This window comes from Scardinius erythrophthalmus, assembly GCF_964197995.2.
Source record: "Scardinius erythrophthalmus genome assembly, chromosome: 15".
In the NCBI taxonomy this organism is placed as follows: Eukaryota; Metazoa; Chordata; class Actinopteri; order Cypriniformes; family Leuciscidae; genus Scardinius; species Scardinius erythrophthalmus.
In genome coordinates this window covers 39,013,916-39,038,389 of record NC_138235.1, presented here as the reverse complement: position 1 = coordinate 39,038,389, position 24,474 = coordinate 39,013,916, and the positions used below count along the sequence as shown (strand labels likewise).

Here is a 24,474-nt window from a genome sequence, read left to right as displayed (position 1 = left end):
AATGAAGGAGTTTAGCTGCTGAAGTGCTGTCATACATGTGTGCATAACCTACAGTTAGTTAGTTGTTAAAGGAACACGCAGACTTTTTGGGACTTTAGCTTATTCACCGTATCCCCCAGAGTTAGATAAGTCCATACATACCCTTCTCATCTCCATCAACTCTGTCTGATGCACCCACAGCTAGCCTAGCTTAGCACAAAGACTGGAGGTAAATGGCTCCAGCTAGCATACTGCTCCCAATAAGTGACAAAATAACGCCAACAAGACGGCGAAGCACTGCTACTTCTGCAGAGTGATTTACTCCAACTCTGAGTGAACTCTCTGCTCCTCACCACGGGGCTTCTCAGGTGCTGCGAGCAAATCACTCCACCCAAGTAGCAGTGCTTCACCTTCTGAGAATATAGTTCCCAGTATGTATACGGTTAGAAGATGGCTGTGTCTCATGTGACCTTGTTATTTGTACACGCTGTGACTATACAAATCACAACATGTAAGTAGGAAAATGTTGGCATTATTTTGTCACTTATTGGGAGCAGTATGCTAGCTGGAGCCGTTTACCTCCAGTCTTTGTGCTAAGCTAGGCTAGCGGTGGGTGCGTCAGACAGAGTTACAGCACGCACGGAGATGAGAAGGGTATGTGTGGACTTATCTAACTCTGGGGGTCCCAAACTCCCAAAAAGTAAACCCTAACCCTAACCCTAACCTAACCCCAACCCTAACCCTAAACTCCTAAAAATATTTTATTTACCTTAGTACTATCCAAATTCCTCTCTTCAGAAATCTCATATATTCCCATTGTTTTGTCAGTCATGGCATCCTCCAGTGGTCCAGCACTAAATGAGGAGCTCCAGTGCTCCATCTGTCTGGAAGTGTTCACTGATCCAGTCACCACTCCATGTGGACACAACTTCTGCAGAACCTGCCTGATCAAGTGCTGGACGAACACACAGACCTGCTTCTGTCCACTCTGTAATGAAAAATTTAACAAAAATCCTGATCTCAAGATTAATACAACACTCGGAAAGCTTGTGCAACACTTTAAGAAGCTTAATCAAGAATCTGAGGTGTTCTGTGACTTCTGTGGTGAAAGAAAGCAGAAAGCTGTGAAGTCCTGCCTGACGTGTCAAAGCTCTTACTGTGAGACTCATCTGGAGCCTCATCGCAGAGTCCCACGTCTAAAGAAACACACACTGATCAACGCTGTGGAAAATCTGGAGGATTATATATGCCAGAAACACGAGAGACCTCTGGAGCTGTTCTGCAGAGATGACCAGACCTGTGTTTGTCTGTCCTGCACTGAAGGAGAACACAGGACTCACAACACTGTTCCTATAAAGGAGGAGAGTCGAGAGAAGAAGGTAAAGAGATTCAGACAAAACAATTTAAACACCCCATGAAATGCATCCTAAATCAGGTAAAAGTTAATTTAGAGCATGCATTTTTGAGAATGCAATATGTTACCTTCAAAGCTGAAAGACATGGATTAAAAGCCATAAAAGCCATTTAATTCATGGGGTCTAACATTTATTATTCAAATAAGAATTGTTGTAATAAGATCGAACACTAAATTCAGTGATAAATGTGTCTGTGTTTTTCTCTGTATGTAGAATCAGCTGGTTCAGACACAGACAGACGTTTATCAGATGATCCAGGACAGAATGAAGAAGATTCAAGAGATCACACGCTCAGAGCAGAGAAAAGTGAGTGAAAAAAATTATTTGAATCATTTGGCTTCTTGGACTTTGAGCCACAACTTATCACAAGCTTTGCGATCTTTCTTCGAGAAGTGTTGCTTGAACTGAATCTTCCTCTTTTTGTAGACTCTCGCCTCCAATGATTGTTTCCTTACTTCGTCTCGGACCGTCCACATTTCCAACTGGATGATTATTGGTCTGGGTGTCCTGTTGGTAGCAACATTGATATACACCAGTGTAAGTGAGTGTGCGAGAGTGTGTGTAAGTGCATTGGTTTAGGAGTGAGTGGTTTGGTACTTGCAGTTAAGTGTGTCTTCAGCTGCTTCTAGAACAATATGATGGTCTCAGCAGTTCGATTGGAGGTTAAAATAAATAAATAAAATATTTAAATTAGGGGAAAACAAAAAGATAAAAATAATATGTTTAAAATTTCAACAACAAAAAAAAAGAAATTGGTTTGCATCAATTGATAATACTGTTGATCATTTAACATTAAAACAGTGTCAGTGTTCTGTCACTTCGGTCTGTTTATTCTTGGTTTTGATGAGAGAACTCTGAAGCCTTGTTTATACTTTCACCTGGCTCTGCAGCGCAAGCCTCCGCTGACTGCGCACGCGTTTCTCCCCAAATGGACGAGGCGTTTGTACTTGACGCGCTTGCCGTTGTAATATTCTTTGAAACGACAGGGTGTGACTCGGAGTAATTGTCCTCTAAACCATCAGGACGCAGCGCTGAGAAGTAGTAAGATACACACGTTACGATGGCTAAATCTGAAATCGCCCCTATACCCTCAAATAGGGCACTATTAAGAAGTGCATTATTTGAGGGGACAGCCATTTGTAGTTGTATCTGAAACCAAACGTTATCGAGTAAACCAATTCAATTCCACATCATACACCACAATAATGTTTACAACCAATGCACGCTCAAAGGCTGTCCGAATTCACTCACTCGTTTTCATTTACTCCAAGTGAAATATATTAGTGGACTAATCTAGGGAATAGTGATTGAGGGTTTAGGGGGCAATTTCGGATTCAGCCGATGTTTATTTTAGTACACCTCATCAAAAACACACTACAAAAGAATCGTGTAAAACAGTAAACCTTGAGATTATTACTTGTGACATTAGAACAAAATATATGGATATGAGAGCATATGAATAAAACTAAATTAAACAACAATCTCTTAAATATTTTCTTAAACATGGATCTTTATTTTCATTAAAAAGGCTTATTTCTGCTATTGTAGGCTCATTATGTAAATGTAAGCCATTAATTTGGACAAACTGGGTGCCTGATGGTAGACAACGTACCTGCTCGGATAGAATCGGCTCAAAGTTGTGCATCTTCGTAAGCGGAAAGTAATTTTTTTTTTTACAACGTTACAAACAATGCCGTGCACACCACCATGCGAAATGGGGTCTCGTGCTCTCAACACACACGACCGCCCGCCCACACCGTGATTACATCATTTTTTACGCAGGAACTTTTGTGCTTGTGCGGATGCGGCCAGTGTAAACCAAGCTTGACACTGCTATTCTCTTGTCTTGTCATGGTGAGCCTGTGGTTCCCTTTCAGTCAGTCACTCTTGAAGTCACGTTAGTGACCGGCGAATTGGAATCTCGCTAGAGAGGCCAATCTACTTCCAGTGTAACTAAAATGAGCAAAAGCACATCGGCAATGCCATAATTGCTATCAGCTGCGCTGCATCGCAGCACGTGCATAAAATGCATCGCATCTTAAGCTTATTGCTTCGGAGCCGAGCGGTTTATGTCTGCTCTCTACGGTGCTGCAGCGGGGCTGATTTCCTCTGTTTGTTTGCCAGTTCACTGAGCAAAAAGGATGTTTTCACAGCTGGTCGGGTGCGCTGTGTGAGAGGGTGCCTTCAAACAGTGAAACACATGACAAACTGCACTATTCCCTGTCTGAGTCGCTGCGGCTGTTCCCCTGCGTGCTTCATCACTGAGAGAGTACTCTCTAAAAGATCTTACATGGGTTTGAGCTTGTGTCTTTTTAAAGATGACAATCAATCTGTGTGTTTCTGGATGCCGTCGTTACCTGACACCGAGGGATGGTCACGATCGCTGTATCACGTGTCTGGGCTTCAAACACGCTGAAATAGCATTCATGGTGGATGAGTCATGCTCCCATTGCGGGAAGATGACCATCGCGGAGTTGCAGTCGAGACTACAATACCTCCAAAGAGGCAGGGTCCCCGTTTCTCTGCCTCGATCTAATCCTTCTCAGACGTCCTCCTGTCGATCGCTGCATCGGAGGGTGAGCCAGACTTCTTTGGAGATGACGATTCGGCTATGTTGCCTCCTTCAGGAACCTTAGCATTGCCTGAGTCAGATCCAGAGATGATGGCTATTCCCCACATAAGTAGCGGAGCTTCTCACGCACCCTCTGCCCAACCGTAGAACCAGGTAAGTGTTGCACAGCACACTCAGACCCTGCGGGCCACCTCGAAAATAGAGCCCAAAATCCTTACGCCCGTTTCACACATACTCCGTGTGCAGTGCGTATGCAGTGCAGGAGCAGCACGCGCAATAGTGCTTCCACATATGCTGCGTTTGCAGTGCGTAACTGATCCGCTGCTGGCTATACCACAAATACATACTCTCAATTTGTATTTCAAATCAAGAAGTTATCAGCAACTTTTATTTAAAAAATGTTTGTTTTTTTGTCAGTATTGCGATTCTCTTTGTACACATATAGCCTACACTCTTTAATAGATGTATTCACGTTTAAACACAATTTAAACAACATATTATTAAATGCATTACTTCTATATAATAATATATTAAGTTGCTTAAGCAAGTGGTAAAATATTTTACCATGTAGCCTTAAATCGCAAAGCCTACATTTTAAATTAAAACGTAAATTTTTTTTTTTTTTGTTTGTTTTTTTTAGATTTTCAGTTTTTGACAATAAACATGCCAAACAGAAACACAACAAAACAACAACCCATCTACCAATCCCACCCACCCCACCCCGCGGTCACTTTATAATGGGGTACAAAATGGACAGATAAGTCTACAGAAAGACAGTCACAGGAATGATAAAAACATTTATAAAAAAATTTAAAAAATAATAATAATAACAATAATAATAATAATAAATAAATAAATAAAATAAAATAACGAAATGGGGTAAAGTGTTGAAGTGTTCAAACTGAGTCCTAAACATTAATTTGCGCAATATACTCGGAGACCTTATCAGCAGCTGTTGTCCATATTTTTAGTGTCGAGATTTGAGCCAAGTTCACCCGAGCTGTGGATATTTCTAACATTATAATGTCCCGAAGTTGAAACAACCACTTGAAAATATCCAAGGTATGTGGTGGGAGCCAGTGTTGAGCTATGAGTTTTTTTGCAGACGTTAAACCGGCCAGGTAGACAATTTTTTGCAACTTAGAGAAGTCAAACTGAGAGTCATCATTAAGTAATAATACAGAGGGTGTCACCGGGATTGGATATTCAATGATTTTCGATAAGATACCACATACCTCAGTCCAAAAATGTTTAACCTTTTCACATTCCCACATCATATGGAAAAAGGAACCAAGTTGTTGGTCAGGACATTTATCGCAAAAAGGACTGAAGGAGGAGTCAATACGATGTCTTTTGAGTGGGGTCCAATAAGTTCTGTGACAGAAGTTATAGTGAATCAGTTGGTGATTAGGATTCCTAGATGAAGTAAAAATGTTCTGCCATACTCTTCCCCAGTCAGTGACATCCTCCCGTTGTTCACAATCTCTTTCCCAAGCATGCTTTATAGCTAGGCGAATTGCTGAAGCCTCTAGGGCCTTCCCGTACATCCATGAAGTAAAGTGACTAGAAGAGGACGACTCAAACCAAGCAATGATCGGATGTAAAGGAAGTGTTTCCCCCCAGGGCACCCCATAGGCCTTCATGGCCGACCTTAGGCGCAGATATAAAAACAAAGAAGAGGGTTCTGGTCCATACCTCTCACACAGTTCTTGAAAGCTTAACAAGCGTTTAGGACCAGCAATATCTTTCAATGTATAAATACCCTTCTGCATCCAGTCTCTACAGAAAAATGGTTTACCTCCCGAACGGATATTATTATTATACCAAATAGGTGTATGGGTGTGCCAAATATGCGAAAAATTTATACATTTTTCCATAAGTTTGAAATTGACTACTGTGTAGGCCATGATTGGACCAAAAGCTTGCAAACATTGCTTGTTGTTTAGCCCAGAAAACAGTATATCTTGTAACCTATATTTGCCAGCTAAGCTCTCCTCTATCTCTCTCCAAGGAACCCTAGAGAGCGGGTCTAGCCAATCCTTAATGAATTTGATTTGAGAGGACCTATGATACAATTCGAAATTCGGAAGCGCTAATCCTCCATTATGTTTTGCACGCTGCAGTGTTTCAAATTTCAATCTGGGTTGCTTGCCATTCCAGATGAATTTACGAATTTTAGAATTGAGTTTGTGCCAAAACATTTTTGGCGCAGGTAACGGAATCATGGAGCTAAGAAAATTGATTCGTGGCAAAACATTCATTTTAACACTCGCTATTCTGGCATGTAATGATAATGGCAATGAGGTCCATTTTTGGAGATCTTGTTCAACCTTAGTTAGAATTTGTAGATAATTGTCATCAGGTATGCCATGGAGGGAAGAGTGAACAACAATGCCTAAGTAACTTAGTGAAGATTGTATGGAGATATTACAAGGTAGTCTAACTTTCTTAGCCATGCTATTAAGTGGAAGCAAAGAGGATTTATCCCAATTAATTCTGTACCCAGAGAGCCCACTGAACTTTTCAAATACCTTCAGTATCTGGGGAAATGAAACTTGAAGATCCGAGATAAACAGTAAAATATCATCGGCATAGAGTGATATATGTTGCTTATGAGAGTTAACTGAAATTGAACAGACATTTTCCTGTCTTATCAGTTGGGCTAGGGGCTCGAGTGACATTGCAAATAGCATAGGGGATAATGGGCACCCTTGTCTTGTGCCTCGTTGTAAATTAAAGGGTAAAGAATGTACTCCATTAGTCATAACAGATGCCGTGGGGTTACTATATAAAACTCTTATCATGTTTATGAAGCCTTTGCCCAGACCGAACACCTCCAAAACAGACCAGAGGTAGTCCCACTCCAGCCTGTCAAACGCCTTCTCTGCATCCAACGAAAGAACCGCAGCTGGAGTGGGACAACCCTGGGATTCATGAATGACGTGCAATAGTCTCCGAATGTTGTCCGCCGCTAATCTATTAGGAATGAAGCCAGACTGGTCAGGATGGACTAAAAAATTCACATATCGCTGTAGTCGCAAGGCGAGAATTCTGGCATACATTTTTATATCAGTGTTTAACAAACTAATGGGTCTGTAGTTTGCACAATCCGTATGATCTTTCCCTTTTTTGGGTATCAGCGATATAAGTGCCGTATTCATCTGCAGGTGAAAAGCGCCCACCTCTACTGCCGCGTGGATGGCAGTCAGGAAGACAGGTCCGAGAAGATCAAAATATTTAAGAAATAATTCTGCAGGGATCCCGTCTAAGCCTGGCGCCTTGCCTTTCTTAGCACCTTGTAACGCCCCTTTAAGTTCCTCCAAAGTAACTGGCTGTCCTAAAGATTCAGCTTCCTCATGACTAAGTTGAGGTAGAGTAAGAGACTGCAAAAAGGCAGTACAACTTGAACTTGAGGGATTAAGTTCAGACGTATAGAGTTTGGAAAAAAAATCGGAAAATGAGGAATTAATTTCTTTGCTATTTCCAACCAGTCCTTTAGAAGGGTGCTTAATTTTTTCAATGTAGGCTTTTGCCTGATTTTGTTTCAGTCTTAAGGCTAAAAGTTTGCTCGGTCTGGCACCACTAAAGTAATAGGACTGTCTGGTTCTGTGAATCACAAATTCTGCTTTCCTTCTCAAAAGATCGTTCAATTCCGCTTTAAGGGTCTGAAGCGTCTTATAATTTGAATTAGAGAAAGAAGATTTTAGTGACAAATCAAGTTTTTGACATTCTTTTTCTAAATGGTCAATTCTCTGATTATGTGCCTTTTTTACGTTAGTAGCAAAGGCTATAGAAAAATCTTTGATAAAACCTTTCGTAGCTTCCCAGACAAAAATAGGGTCTTCAACCGAACCAATATTAAATGAAAGAAATTCGGACAGGCCGGCTTTGAAGTCTTCATCGAACTGATTGTTCTGTAAAAGAGAGATATTAAAACGCCACCGCGGAGATCTTTCAGCAAATGGAGCACATTCAAATTCTACCATTAAAGAATTATGATCGGCAAGGATAGCTGGTAGTATAATTGTCTGGTCAAAAGAGTTCAAAAGTTCCTTGGAGCATAGTAGATAATCTATTCTAGAAAAAGAGAGATGTCGTGCCGAGAAAAAGGTATAATTTCTACTCGAGGGGTTCCCCGATCTCCAAACGTCAACCAAATTTAGCGTTTTTACAAAATCATTAAGCGCAGCCGAGGAATTAATCTGAACTTGACTACAGGAAGAAGATCTGTCCAATACAGGGTCAATCACCGCATTCATATCCCCTCCGATAATCAGAGAATAGTCTATCAATGAAAGTAAATGATTAGTTACATGTGGGAAAAAATTTGTCTCAAATATTGTAGGAGCATAGATTGATACAAAGGCTATTTTCCTCCCCTTAATGTTTGTACAAAAATATGCAAGCCTGCCAGATTGATCCTGACTTTCTCTGTCAATCTTGAGGTTACAGTTACGTGCAATCAAAATAACTGTACCTTTGGTTTTAGTGTTATCAGTAGAAAAGGCTACAACTTTATAAAATTTATTCTGTAATCTCTGAACATCTGCTCTCTTTAGATGAGTTTCCTGAATTAGAGCGATATTAATCGCTTTCCTGCGCAAATAGATCAAGAATTTAGCTCGCTTATTTGGACTGTTAAGACCTCTAATATTAAGTGAAATAATTTTTAATTTATCCATAATCTAATGAAACAAAGGTACGAATTTTAATACGATTTGCAAAACCAAAATGTATCTGTTTAACCTGTGACAAAACTAAAACATTGTAAGAGGTAAATAGAAGTAACAAGAACAAAAAAACCCCATTAGAGACCGCAAATTCCCCCATCATTATAAGGGCCCGTGACAACATCCACCGTCGTTCAACAGAACGTCAAACACTCTCTTCCATTGAACATGAAGTATGTAGTATAACAACGAAGTATACAAGGTATAAACAGTAGTGACAGCCGTATATTATATGTATAAAATAAATAAAACAAAATACAAACGTTTGATCAATTTAAAAAAAAAAAAAAAAAAAAAAAAAAAAAACTAAACTAAACAGAACTCCTCTGAAATGAGTCGTTCAATATTGCTAGCACTTTACATTATCGGTGCAAGTTACTCGCTTCTATCACGGTTGACTCATTTTACTCAGCCATAGACTCTGGAGGTGGCTCTGGACCATAAAAGGACAATTTACGTCTGGCGCTCGATCCAGGAGTATTACGAGCTTCCACCAAGAAATCCTCCGCTTTTTTGACTGAATCAAAAGAGTGTTGATTACCACCAAAGCTGACACGAAGAGTGGCGGGGTATATGAGGAAGTTTGGAATTCCCAGAGTGTGCAATTCCTTTTGAATACTTCCAAAGGCCTGTCGTCTACGGGAGGTAAACCCACTGTAATCTGCGAAAAAACGCAGTATAGACTCTTGGTCACGAATTGGTTCGGTTTTCGTCACTTCCCTGGCTCCCTGAAGAATCGCCTGTCGATCCTGGTACCGTAGCACGCGAAAGATCAAAGTGCGGGATTTACCGGAGCCATAGATTCTGTGTGCGCGGTCTATTTCGATCGATCCCTTCCTCTTCAGCGCGGGTATCCAGATAGGGAGCATCTTTTGAAGGAAGCCAATTGGATCATCCCCTTCCCGACCCTGCGGCAGCCCCACCAGACGTAGATTATTACGGCGAGACCTGTCTTCTAACTCCGCAATTTTCAAGGTGAGGTTTTGCTGCTCTGTTGTGCACATGTTCAAATCCTTCTTCATCTGTCGCGTCTCACCTTGAATCTTGTCTACCTTCGAACCCAAGTCTCGTACTGTGTTGGTTTGGGATTGCACTTCTTGGCGGAGCTCGATCAAAGAGGATTTCACGTCCTCCATAGCCATCCGAATTGCATTTTGAATCGTAGTTTCAAGGGCGAGTTGTTGTTTTGAAAGCGCCTCTGCAATGGCGTCCGTCAGATTAGCCTCAGTGCTCGCTAGCTTCATCTTTTTCTTCCCTGAGGGAGTTGTGGACGGCGAGGAGTCCTGTTTTTTGTTTCCGTACATTATACTGACACTATACAGAGTAAAAAAAAAGCTGGCTGTCAATTCTATATATTGTTATTTAGGAAAAGGAAGGAGGTTTGGACGGAGCATCAGAGTCCTTCGACCATCGCGCGCATGGGTCACGTGACCTCCTCTAAAACGTAAAATTGACAAAAACAGCAGACTCATACCCTTTCCTTGCATAATTTAAATCTTTATATAGTAAATCTTGCATGTCACAAAGAACTTTTCCACCTCCACGAATGAGACGAGTGTTGTTCATTATGTCGCCTTGTTGAGGTAAATTGTATTTTCCATTGATTTACCCCGGTCTTAACGTCTCAGCATTGCGATTCTCTTTGTACATACACTCTTTAATAGACGTATGCACGTTTAAACACAATTTAAACAACGGCAGCCTATTATTCAATGCATAGCCTACTTTTACTTATATTAAGTTGCTCAAGCAAGTGATAACATTTAACCATGTAGCCTACATATTAAATCGCAAACATTTTAAATTAAAACTTAAAATTGACAAAAACAGCCCACTTGCATGCCTTTTCTTTTTCATTTAAATGTTAATACAATAAATCTTGCATGTCACAAAGAACTTGTTTTTTTTACCTCCACGAATGAGACAAGTGTTGTATGTCGCCTTGTTGAGGTAAATTGTAGCTTTCCTTGCTTTACCCCGGTCTTGTGGAAAAAGTAGTATTTAATTAAATACATTTATGGTGAGATTACTACATTTTATTTCATTAATCGCATTTATGGTGAAATTTCTACATTTTCAGGTCAATATGTGTTCATTTTGACCACGAAACATGCGCTGTCACTTTAATTCAGCGCGTGCAGCACAGCAAAAATAGACTCGGTGCGGAAACGATCTCTGCACTGCTGTATACGCACCGCAACTGGAACGGATCGACGGACTGCAACCGCGTGCAGTGTGAAAGCTCTAACCTGTTAACATGGGTACGGAAAAAAATACGCACCGCATACGCACTGCAAACGGAGTATGTGTGAAACGGGCGTTAGATGTCGGCTCTTCCTATCATTGTGAAGCAGAATTCACCAAGCGTTTGATTGTTCACCCACTAATAGGGAACGTGAGCAGGGTTTAGACTGTCGGTCAAACAGGCAGCACGCCTCACAGAGGAACATGCTCTGTCAGTTCTGAACTGCTTGAATACGTTCAAAGGCAGGACGGCGGTCCCACTGAAATTCTTTCAGAGGCTCCTGGGGCTTATGGCGGCCGCAGTGGCTGTCACACAACTTGGCTTGCTTCATATGAGACCGTTTCAGCACTGGCTTCACGAGTCCCGAGATGGGCAAGGCAGCACGGCACCCACTGGTTGACAATCACATCGTACTTCTCTGTGTAAGCCGTGTCCTATCAGGTAAGAGGGAGTAGGAGGTTTACACAGGGTGCTGGATGGGGTCAGCAGCTGTGGGGCTTTGGTAGGGGATTCCTATTCATCAGTCAGTGAGTGACCGACTGAAAGGGAACGTCTCGGTTACATGTGTAACCCTCGTTCCCTGAAGGAGGGAATGGAGACATAACGTCCCGTCGCCACATCTGCTGTGCCCTGCTGGGGCAGCCAGGTCACCGGCTCGGCTCCTCAGCGAAAACCTTAAAGGAACACTCCACCTCTGGAAAGATGAATGTGTATTTAAAATAGGTCATTTATGTAGAAGAAATGTGAAATTATTTTTGAATTTGGAGCTTTCTAGACTGAGAAAAAAAAAATGTATTTTTGGCTTATGTGGATGAAAGACAACAACTCCCAGAATGCACTTGCTTCGCTGCCCTACGAGGCCACTCCCAAGCCACGCCTACCGGTAAGAGAGCGCAGTTGAAAACAATAAGGAGGTTATGAGTGAGTCTCTGTGACGAGTTTGCCCGTGATTTCGAGATCGCCCAAAATGTCCGGGATTCGGCTTTTGCGTTCTACAGTCGCCATTCATCATGTTTACTCTGGCGAGCAGGACGAGGCGGAGGGGCGCGGGAGAACGGCGCGAGGCCGGTGGCGTGATTACTGATGAGCGAGACCTGTGAGATGCACCGGTCTCGTATCTCGCACGGAGGAGCGGGAATTTTCTTAGCAATGCTAAAACGCACATCAATCGATCACTTGTTTAGCGTTCATGTAAACACTACATTCAGATTCACCAATCGGAATGAATTCAGTTAGATTGAAACAAAAGGTGAGCATGTAAACAATGAATGGCGACCGCAGAAAGCAAAAGCTGAATCCCGGACATTTTGGACGATCTCGACGGCCGGACATGTCCGGGAAAAAGTGTATGGTAACCCCTACTACTCTTCGAAGAGTACTTTGAGTACCCCTCGAAGCTTTCTTCGTCCATGTTTTCTGCAGGTTTCTGCCGGTGAAATCAAATGTACTCGCACTGGTCTGTGATAGGTCTGTTAGCGCATTAGCTCCAACCCCCTATGGGCGGGTTTGAAAGGGTGGGAACTAGTGCTTGTAGTCTCAACAGAAATCCCCCCCTCTTACACTTCCTCCTACAATGACGCAAAATGACGATTTTTGCGTCATTGTAGGAGGAAGTGTAAAGAGGTAAATACAGATTTCTCCCGTCTCAGGGGAAAATGAGAAAATGTTGCACGACCATTCAATAGTATGACTGGGTTTCTAACATTGCAAAGCTTAATGCAAATGGGTGGAGTGTTCCTTTAAGATGCGATGCACCAGCTGCTCATTATATGCGATGCAGCGCAGCTGATGCAATTATCGCATGCCGATGTGCATTGGCTCGTTTTATTTACACTCGAAGTACATTGGCCTCTCTAACGAGATTCCTATTCCGACTGAAAGGGAACCACACGCTCACCATGACAAAACAAGAGAAAAGCAGTGTCAAGCTTAGTTTATACTTAGTTCTACCAGAAAGACTCGGGAGATAAAATGATATAACAAGTGTAAATTTATTAATAGCTCAGCAAGCATAATTTTATAAAGTCTTTGGCGTAGGCCCCGTACTTAGCAAGCAATGCGAGGGTAACGGAATCTGCAAATCCCGCCTGAAGATGAAGGCAGGGGCGCAGCCGACCCCCTGGAGGTAAAGGAAGGGACCATCCTGGTGGTGGTGGGGAGGATGGAGGGAAAGGACCATCTTGGAGGTGGTTGGGGAGGATGGAGGTAATTGGCGCCGTCAGTATCTGCGAACTCAGACGAATGTAAGTACCAATTTTTTTATACTGAGAGTGTTAACACGTGATTGGTTAGAAGTGAGTTAATACATGACGCGCTGATTGAGTCTTCCTGGCAGAACTTAACGCTAAGCTTACATTTCTACCAGAAAGACTCGTGAGATAAAATGATATAACAAGTGTAAATGTATTAATAGCTCAGCAAGCATAATTTTATAAAGTCTTTGGCGTAGGCCCCGTCCTTAGCAAGCAATGCGAGGGTAACGGAATCTGCAAATCCCGCCTGAAGATGAAGGCAGGGGCGCAGCTGACCCCCAAAGATAGGTGGAGGAATACCTCCGCCGGGACGGAGCCCACCCCCAAAGAACTGTAAGTAAGAGTACCCACCAGTCGTGAATCCTGCAGTTCCTGGAATGAGAAAGAAAAGTTAAAAGAATAACGTGAAAAAGCATATCGTTTTTAAAAAAAAATTTTTTTTATATAATTAGAAAATAATAATGAACTGCATAAAGACAAGGTCACGATAGACCATACATGAAAGCCATAATAGTGCTTGATTATGATGACCACTTAGACAAGGTCTCAATGGACCATAATACCAAAATTACTGTGCATAGACATGATGTGATAGACAACATAAAGACAAGGTCCTAAGACCACACATAATGGCTATAAAGCACAAGGTCGTGATGACCACATAGAGACGAAGCAGCGATGGACCACTTGCCCTGATAGGCTGCACATAAAAGCCATTGAGGCGCCAGGTCGTGATGGACCACATTAACACAAGGTCAAGCTTGACCACAAGGCCACGATGGACCACACATAAACACAAGGTCATGCTTGACCACGAGGCTGGCTCGACCACACATAACAAGGCCTTTTTTCTTTTCAGACCATGAATGGACAAGGCTGCAATATGCCACAGAGCCGCTAAAGGCCACACATAGACATGCTAAACAGACACGGCTATTGAGCCACATGAAAACATGACCTCTAGAAGTCGCTGACCACAATGGCCTGCAGGACAAGGCCACAGTAGGCCACACGGCCATGGGAGACCACAGAGACGAGACCGCTTAGGAGCCACAACGGCTGCTAATGCCACACGAAGACAGAACCTAAGAGACAAGGCTACTAAGCCACACAGAACCAAGGCCACGATGGACCACAGACCGCGATGGGCCACACTTAGGACAAGGCCACGATAGGCCACAAGGCCATGATAGACCACACAGAACGAAGGCCGTGATGGACCACAGACCACGAATGGCCACACATAGGACAAGGCTGCAATAGGCCACAGAGCCGCTAAAGGCCACACGTAGACAAACTAAACATAGACACGGCCATTAAACCACATGAAACCACGACCTCTAGAGGTCACTAGACCACGATGGGCCTTGCAGGACAAGGCCACGGTAGGCCACTCGGCCATAGGAGACCACAGAGACGAGATTGCTTAGGAGCCACAACGGCCGCTAATGCCACACAAAAGACAAATTTCACAAGATAAGACCGCTAGGCCACACAAAACCAAGGCCACGATGGACCACAAGACCACGATGGGCCATAAGGACAAGGCCACAATAGGCTACACAGCCATAATCGACCTCACAAAACACGGCTATGATAGCCAATCAGGACAAGTCCACAAACTGCCACAAGGCCGTGATGAACCACACATAGACGAGAGACAAGACCAGACAGGCCACACGAAACGAGGCTGCAATAGCCACATGGAGACAGACCACATTATCCGTTTATCGGGTGATGCGAGCTAGAGCTTCAGCGCAGATTAATTGAAACATGACACCTCCACCAGTATTTGCATGAGGATTTACCTGAATCGTTACTGAAGAGCTTGCTGAGTTACCAGAATGATTTAAGAATCATTTCTTAAATAAGACTTGAATGCAGAGGAAAACCATCTGCCCAGCATCTTGATAGCTGAAGTAGAAATGCCACATTTGGCTGCTGTAGTGGCTGCCCTGATCCTGCAGGAAGGACCGGTATGCTGGAAGAGAGACAGCTGTAGCTTTTGAGGGCAGAAACTAGATGAGTCCTGACCCAGGCTTTAGAGAGAGATGCTTTGTTAGGTAAGAAAATAGGGGGAGTGATCTGAGAATCTAGGGCGGATTTTCGAAATTTAATCATAGATAGAAGGGACAAAATGTATTGCTAATTTTAGAGCTAATTTTTAATTTTCAGAACTTGAGTCGTTTGGAGTGCTTAAGAAAGAGTAAAGAAATTAGGTGAGAATGTGAACCAGAAAAAGAAAGCCCCTGACAAGATCGGATTGTTCAGATCTGAAGTAAATTCTCCTGGGTGCATGAGCCATGAATGCTGTTAAAACATGGCTACAATCTGAACATGTAAATAGAAAGAGAAGACCATTTTAAATGGAAGGTAATTTAAAGGGGGGTTAAATGGATTCCACTTTCTGTAATGTTAACGCATTTCAACAACTGCAAAGTTTCAACGCACAAAGTCAAGAATGGAAGACTTAAAGAGATTGCTTTGTAAGGACTACAACAATGCTGAGAGGGACTGTGCGGCATTCCTTCCAGATGAGTGGCATCGCAAACCCTAAAGTTACATAAATCCAGCCCCCAGAATATGATTTATAGCATATCGAGACAGAACGAGTTAATGAATGACTTAAAGATTACTACGCATAAGCTACATAATTCAGCAACTAACCATCCGGAAATGGTCTACATGTTGACGCTTCTGAGTATCTCCATCTTTGTCTGAGTCAGATTTGAACATGAAAATGAAAGCTTTAGCATAAGTTCTGCCGGGAAGACTCAATTACAACGTCACCTATTGCCTTCACTTCTATCCAATCATATTCGTTGGCTCATTGTATAAAAGCTCGGTACTTACACATGTTTGAGTTCGCAGATACTGAAGCGACGATTACCCCCATCCTCCCCACCACCACCAAGATGGTCCTGTCCATACCTCCCGGGGGGGTCGGCTGCGCCCCTGCCTTCGTCTTCAGGCAGGAATTGCAGATCCGATACCCTCGGATTATGCACTACGGACGGGGCCTACGCCAAATGACTTTGTATATTATCAGCTTGCTGAGCTGTCAATAAATGTATGGTTTATTGAAATAATTCTCCCGAGTCTTTCTGGTAGAACTAAAAGTTTTGAAATTGTCTGTGAGTAATCGAAGCTGCAAACGAGCTGTTGAAACTCCGCCCCCTGTGCCGGGGAGCAGCAGCCTGACTGCATCCAAAGGGACAGGCAAAAACAATGCACTTTACTCACCCTCAATGACAATTCCAGCATAGTAATGAAAATATCTTTGGAGCATTCCAAGTCAAACCCCTCACACACAACCTGGGGACACTGGAGACCCACCACACATTGATTTCGTAATTGTAGACGAGAAAGGATCAACCTGCCGTGATCAGGATGGGAAATAAAGGAATCTGAAAAGAAAACGAAACATTATAAACAAATACTGCAGAAATATAAGCTTTTAAGTAGAGATGCACCGATTGATCGGCTGGTGACCGGAATTGGCCGATTTCCACGTGATCGGCCATGACCGGCGACCGGCCGGTCAGTCTGACATATGCCGATTTTATGCCGGTCAAATGCACTCGGGCGCCGCATGATTAACCTTTTGAGCGGTGCGGTCTCATATATGAGATTTGTATGTCTGTGCCCATGAGAGTACGGTGCGGTGCCACATTTAGATGTTCAGTGACGTCGCATAACTGCCAGATTCAAACTGTGCTTTCGCGCATTGGCTGCCTGGCGCTGAGCCAGAGTCGGACGCGTTCAGCGCTGTTATGGCACAACTAAGCAGTGTTTTCAACCTCATAATGTTTATTTTAGGTTTCAGATATTTAAATACACATAAGCACGATTAAAACAATACATTTGGAGTTTGTAAAACACACACTGATGTCTGTGGAAGCAGCAATAACAATCTATTCAAATATAATTTGCCGACATGTGTGTTATTCATATCAGACAAACATAGGGGAAGTAACTATAAAGTTTACTCTATTCTTCTCAGTTCACCGGCCACTTTCTTGCATTTATTTCGGAGAAACTGATGAATTCACGTGCTGTAAATCCGACTGACAGGACAACATTGCGGCGCCCATCTCATTATAGATCAAGATTAAAGGTTTTTAAACGACCACTCACTTACACGTATTTGAGAATCGGAATATCAGATAGGCTAGTTGATGACATGGTAAGCAAGTTTGTGAATATTTTGAATAAAAAAGGAAAAGTGAAATAAAAGCGACACATCTGTCATACAGTTTTATTGTGGCTGCGGTGTATCGCGTGACGCGTCGCCATGGAAACATTAAAGGGAACGTTCGCGAAAAAAATCACTCGGGGGGTGGGGGTGCCAGTTAGAATATTTTAAACTTACGCGTGAAAGGGTTAAAGAAAAGATGGAAAATAAATATTTGTGTGTGCTGTAAAGTGGTTAGAAAAAAATTAAATCGGAATCGGCTAAAATCGGTATCGGCAGGTCAAACTCAGTGAAAAATCGGAAATCGGAATCGGCCTAGAAAATTGTAATCGGTGCATCTCTACTTTTAAGGTATAGGGAGCCACGCCTTCAGTGATATATGGTCTAGCTGGATTGAGCAGAGCGACTAATTTATATGATCACTGTTAGAGGAGGCAGGGTGATTTACAAGGGTTGCTGAAGGGCAGAGCCACCTGAAGACTAAAATGCGTAACTATAGCATTGCAGTGTCAGGAATGTGCTCACGTGACCTTAAGCATGAAATTGGAGACTACTGATTGCCAGATAAACATCTCAGGAATAGCATGATCGTCTAACAAGATCTGCCTCAATGTAACCAATCTTTGTTAGCACATACAACATAAGTTTTGCCACCACTTCGAACCCAAAAGGATGTTAGCAGCCACTATAGGATAATTTCTGTAAAGCATGAATGAACGAAGCCTGAGCAGGCTCGATAATTATTATTATTTTTTTTTATTAATATAACCACTAAATCTTAATCTTATTAATCTTAGTACAATACTTACCTGAAGTAAGGTGACGACATACCGATAAGATACAACCTCAATCACACTTGATATTCTGTTGTTGACTTTTGAGCGTAGATCTATTTCTCAGCTGTGCAGCATGCACCTGACATTACTCTCGAGTAGCTCTTGTATGAGTGAAGTTTTATTCACGGCCGAGAGATCGCTGGCCATGGCATCCAAGTGAGTGCCATGAATAGAAATATCTGTGAACATTAAATCATACAGATGAATCAATATAATGTCACTCGAGTCTTCTTGACTGATTTTACTGGTGATTGGTTTGAATGATATAATTTAAACATAACTAAAAGGTCTATTGTGTTAATCACATTTTGGCAAAGTCTGTGTCCTTTGACCTGAGCATCCTTAATCTGCCTTTGTACATTTAATAGCAAATACCTATTACGTAAATATTTCTATGACACATATTGGTGGATTTTAAGTAGTCGCAGAGAACATTTGTGTTACAGCGATTGTACCATATTTCTGTTAGCTGAAGAACGTAAATGCAAGTATTAAAAGAGCTTGATATGAAGAAGAAGAAAAAAGAGTGTTGAACAGTTTTAGAGAATTATCAGCACTGTAAATGTATCATTTACTTCCTTTGTATTATATACTCCTGCAACATACCCATATAAGCCCAACATATACCCTTCATAACCATGTCTACGGCATATGCATAACGTCTAATGACCAACTTGCTTCCTTTAAAGGTCAGTTTTTATTTTTTATTATTTTTTTATTATTTTTTTTAATATAATTTAACGGCATTAATTGCTGTTTTATGTTTGAAAAATAGATAGTATATTACGGAAAACTAGCGGAGATACGTAAAATAATATTCCCCCTAATGATTGGTTGAAGTCTACAATCATCCAGGTATAAGTCGAGATCTTCCCGGCGGTCGAGAAGTGATTGACAAAAACATCTCCATAAATGCCTAAACAAAACCGAATTCAGAAAAGAGCGTAAAAGAAGTTGAATAGGTTGGTCTAGGCTGTACTGCTCCTTTAAGATGAAAGGAACTCTCACGATGGTGAGTGAGCAGATGAAGAGCGCGAGCTGTAATGGCATATGCATATAAAGCCGATTTAATATCTTGCTCTTAAGCTTGTTTTAATTTTATTCAGCAACCCAGTAGTTAGTATTTTGCAACTGCCCATGAGAGCGTGGGATCAACGATGCTGAAGATAGATTACCACTGCGCTGTGGGATATCAGTTATTTAAGTCTTTGTATATACTTACAACCAGCGAGATATCTGGCCCTGCTTTTTAAAGTGTTACTTTTTAAGAAGCTACCACGTCACCACAGTCGCCATTTGAACTTTACCGCTGATGAAGGGAACAGTAGAGCAGCAAGTTAATATACTTACCTGAATGAAGTTTAATCATAGTAATGGGGACATACATGTGAACAGTGGCCGCTGAAAGCGCCTACCAACGTAAACCTTGAAAGTGGAACTTGAACTTGAAAAACCCTGTGTGGAGATCGTGTCTCATGAGACTTCAAGCTGCCATGCGTTTGTTTCCTAAGTGTGTCGCACTCGCGCACCGCGAAAGTTGCTGAGATCTAATCAACGATATGACTTGTGTTGTTATGGTTGGAATCGAAACACGAGTGAGTGAACGCCGGCGTCGGTTTCTGCGAACTGAATGGAAGCGTAACTGGCGGCGTCAGTATCTGCTAGGGGTGTAACGATATTCAAACCGAACCGAAAAACCGCGATACACCACCGGCGATACGTATCGCGATACTCTCATGGCGTACCGAGGACGCCCCGTCCCCTGCTGCCCCGGCTCAATGGACCTCATGTCTTATGTGTACACAACGAACACAGCGTTATAGCCTAACCACCATTAACACCCTATAATAGCAAGCTCCGTATTTTGTTACTTTCGATAATAAGCAAGGTGTAATCTTTCAAATTCTGTCTATTTGATCACGAAATTCAAACAATAAATGCCGTTTTGGCGCTCTTTGATGTGGCGTGACAGATCTCTGTACTCGCTCCTCATTTCAAGCGGCAGCGCGGAGCGCGAGTAAACGCGATTCTCTTCCTCAGAATGGACACCTGAAGGTATGTTAAAGATACAGTATACTTACTGAAAGGCATCATAACTTGTGTAATCAATCAATCAATCAGTGTTTCAGCAGCGGAAAGACGCCAATAAAACGTCTTAGTTTGTCACATAGCCTTATATTTACCTCAGGCAAGTCATTCAGTGCCCACCGCTTGTTGGTTCCTAAATGAACTCTTGCACTAAATAAATGCACTGTATTAGCCTATATAATATATTTTACTTAACATGTTAATGATTGATAACTTGATTATTTAATGTAGCCTATGTTTTAAATATCTTTCATGAAAATGACAGCAACTGTGTAAATATTTATATTTCAATAACAAGTTAGAGCAGAAAACATAAGTTAATGAGAAAACTGCCTTATGTGTAGTTTACATGTTTTCATACAATGTGTTGAGTGTTGATTATTATATCTTAAAATAAATAGTATCTGAAATTAGGCTAAAAGTCTAGGCTCCGTTGTTAACCTTTAAGATTATAGTAATGAGTTACAAAAAGTTTAATTGTAATTTAATTAATTTAAAGACAAAGACAGAATTTGTTCATTAAACCACTGTAAAAAAAAAGAAGCAGCAATTTTAGCTTTCTAAACCCCCCACCCCACTGAACCGAACCAAAACGAACCGAGATGTCAAAACCGTGGGGTGTACCGAACCGTCAGTTTTGTGTATCGTTACACCCCTAGTACTATCTGCAAACTAATTGGCGCCGTCAGTATCTGGTTAGAAGTGAGTTAATACATGACGCGCTGATTGAGTCTTCCTGGCAGAACTTAACGCTAAGCTTACATTTCTTCACTGATCTGATCCACTCCATTTAGAGATGTCAATCTGAGCTGCTGAAGATGGAGGATCAGCAGAAAGCATCAGAGAAACAGGCCGAAGATCTCATTAAAGAGCTCCACCTCCTACAGGTCTGTGAACATTTGTCTCATCAGTGATCATGTGGAATATAATTTATTTTTAATAGTCTTCTCTCTCCTGCTGTATTATTATTTTTTTATTGGTTTGCATCACTTGATAATACTGTTGGTCATTTAACATTAAAACAGTGTCAGTGTTCTGTCACTTCGGTCTGTTTATTCTTGGTTTTGATGAGAGAACTCTGAAGCCTTGTTTATACTTTCACCTGGCTCTGCAGCGCAAGCCTCCGCTGACTGCGCACGCGTTTCTCCCCAAACGGACGAGGCGTTTGTACTTGACGCGCTTGCCGTTGTAATATTCTTTGAAACGACAGGGTGTGACTCGGAGTAATTGTCCTCTAAACCAGGGGTCACCAAACTTTTTTCTCTGGGGGCCACATTATCATTCCTGACTGTGATGGGGGGCCGGGTCCAGGTCAGCTATATAACATAGAATTGCATGACCCAGACCAAAATGACCACTAGCAGGCCTCATTGTGTAGTAGAGATTACTAGCCTGGCACAGCCATCCCCACTACTATATCCCCACTACTATATCAACACTTGATTCCTGGCACATATTTGTTTATCTTTACTAGTGGTTTGCAAAAGTTGTAATCGAGTCTTCACACTTTGTTTTAATTAAAGTTATTCTTCACAAATAATCGTTGGTCCACTATTCTTTGAAAACTCTGCACTCTCTTTTAGGCGTGGAACGGTACAGAAGTCACGGTTCGGTTCATACCTCGGTTAAGACATCACGGTTCGGTACGAGTTCGGTACAATGGAGGGAAAAGCAAAACAAAAATGCAGAAGGCTTGTGCATGTCTCAGGCTGGACCACCAAAAGAAAAATAAATGTATTAAACCTTGTATTTAAAAAAAAAAAAAGTTTTATTAATAAAGTAAAGGCATAGAACCAGTTTATTTGTAGTGCACTGACAATAGTTTTATATAATTAGTTCATTAATAAAAATACCTTGATATTTTTGGTAATTGTACCTGAATGAATTGAAAATGAATCTGCTACGTTTCATGTTTTTATGTTTCCACTGTTCGATCGCGGCCGCGCCTCATACACACACACACACACACACACACACACACACACACCGATCGCGGCCGCGCCTCACACACACACACACACACACAAATATAAGTAAACACTTTACGACTTTTCGATCGCACCCACACCTCTCTCTCAACATATTCCAGCATAGCAATATTTACATCGCAGCCTGCTTCAGAGGTAAGGCGGAGCTACAGATTAGGTGTCCCTAAAGAACCCGCGTATCTAACAGTAGTTCCGCATTACATTAATTAAATTGCACGCGAGTTTTATTTATTTTTATACCGTGTATTCTCCGTGTAAATGTATGCACCAAACCGTGACGCCCATACCATGACGTACCGTCCATGGCGACTTTTGGGGATTGCCTCATAGGGCCGGTTCAAGTAGTGGGGGGCAGAGGGGCTGGGGGGCCAGTCAAAGGGGGGTGGCGGGCCTGAGTCGGCCCGCGGGCCTTAGTTTGGTGACCCCTGCTCTAAACCATCAGGACGCAGCGGTGAGAAGTAGTAAGATACACACGTTACGATGGCTAAATCTGAAATCGCCCCCTATACCCTCAAATAGGGCACTATTAAGAAGTGCATTATTTGAGGGGACAGCCATTTGTAGTTGTATCTGAAACCAAACGTTATCGAGTAAACCAATTCAATTCCACATCATACACCACAATAATGTTTACAACCAATGCACGCTCAAAGGCTGTCCGAATTCACTCACTCGTTTTCATTTACTCCAAGTGAAATATATTAGTGGACTAATCTAGGGAATAGTGATTGAGGGTTTAGGGGGCAATTTCGGATTCAGCCGATGTTTATTTTAGTACACTTCATCAAAAACACACTACAAAAGAATCGTGTAAAACAGTAAACCTTGAGATTATTACTTGTGACATTAGAACAAAATATATGTATATGAGAACATATGAATAAAACTAAATTAAACAACAATCTCTTAAATATTTTCTTCAATTTGGATCCTTATTTTCATTAAAAAGGCTTATTTCTGCTATTGTAGGCTCATTATGTAAATGTAAGCAATTAATTTGGATAAGCGCAAACTTGATGGTAGACAACGTACCTGCTCGGATAGAATTGGCTCAAAGTTGTGCATCTTCATAAGCAGAAAGTAAATTATTATTTATTTTTTTACAAAGTTACAAACAGTGCCGTGCACACCACCATGCGAAATGATGTCTCATGCTCTCAACACACACGACTGCCCGCCCACACCGTGATTACGTCATTTTTTACGCAGGAACTTTTGTGCTTGTGCGGATGCGGCCAGTGTAAACCAAGCTTGACACTGCTATTCTCTTGTCTTGTCATGGTGAGCCTGTGGTTCCCTTTCAGTCGGTCACTCTTGAAGTCACGTTAGTGACCGGCGAATTGGAATCTCGCTAGAGAGGCCAATCTACTTCCAGTGTAACTAAAATGAGCAAAAGCACATCGGCAATGCCATAATTGCTATTAGGGGTGTCCATGGTTAACCGATTAACTGATTAACCATTAAAAATTGCGTAACCGAGTGAAACATTTTGCTCGGTTAAGTGGCGTCAATGGCGTGCATTTAATTTAGTTGTAATACATTTTTTCACCACCAGAGACCACCAGAGCGCTCCCAGACATTTGTAATGTCCACAAGAAGAAGTCATGACCAGTTTTCTAATATGAAGCGTGCAAAGAAAAGCACAGCTTGGGAGCACTTTAAAATCGAGAATGACGGGGCAAAATGCAAGTATTGCAATGCAGTGCTTAGATATACTTCAAGTACAACCTCGTTGTTGTACCATCTCAACAGCCAACACCCGGGCATCATTAGAGAGGCGGCCACGGAGCCTGCGAGTACCTTCGCCCAGCCTACCATCTCCACGATGCTAGCGCAAAACATGTGCAGTGGTGCTAAAGCCGAATCCATAACACAGGGGATTTGCAGAATGATTGAAAAGGACATGATGCCAATTAGAATGGTGGAAGGCGAAGGCTTTAAAGAACTGATGAATATTGTTCAACCCGACTACAGCATTCCCTTGCGTTCGGCAATCACACGCCGCATTGAAAAACGATATGAGGCAAAAAGAGATTCGCTCAAAGAAGATCTACAGTCACCTGATGTAGTTGCCATCACTACGGATTGCTGGACTGCTCTAAACACGGAAAGTTACATAACTATTACGAGCCATTACATTGACGAAGGGTTTTAAAATCATTCGTCCTTTTAAC

The 24,474-nt window shown here is 42.0% G+C and overlaps 1 protein-coding gene across 1 annotated transcript in view; it reads left to right on the top strand.

Annotated features, from left to right (window-relative positions):
• Positions 1-754: 754 nt before the first annotated feature.
• Positions 755-24,474, top strand: part of LOC308703257 (uncharacterized protein) — a gene marked incomplete at its 3' end in the record, with an annotated part of 44,817 nt that continues 21,097 nt past the window's right edge. The window contains exons 1-5 of the mRNA XM_081386578.1: positions 755-1,358; positions 1,608-1,700; positions 1,821-1,967; positions 3,713-3,970; positions 21,107-21,199. Of these exons, the coding sequence (XP_081242704.1) occupies positions 810-1,358; positions 1,608-1,700; positions 1,821-1,967; positions 3,713-3,970; positions 21,107-21,199 (1,140 nt within the window). The 5' untranslated portion in view covers positions 755-809. The remainder of the gene's footprint in view (positions 1,359-1,607; positions 1,701-1,820; positions 1,968-3,712; positions 3,971-21,106; positions 21,200-24,474) is intronic.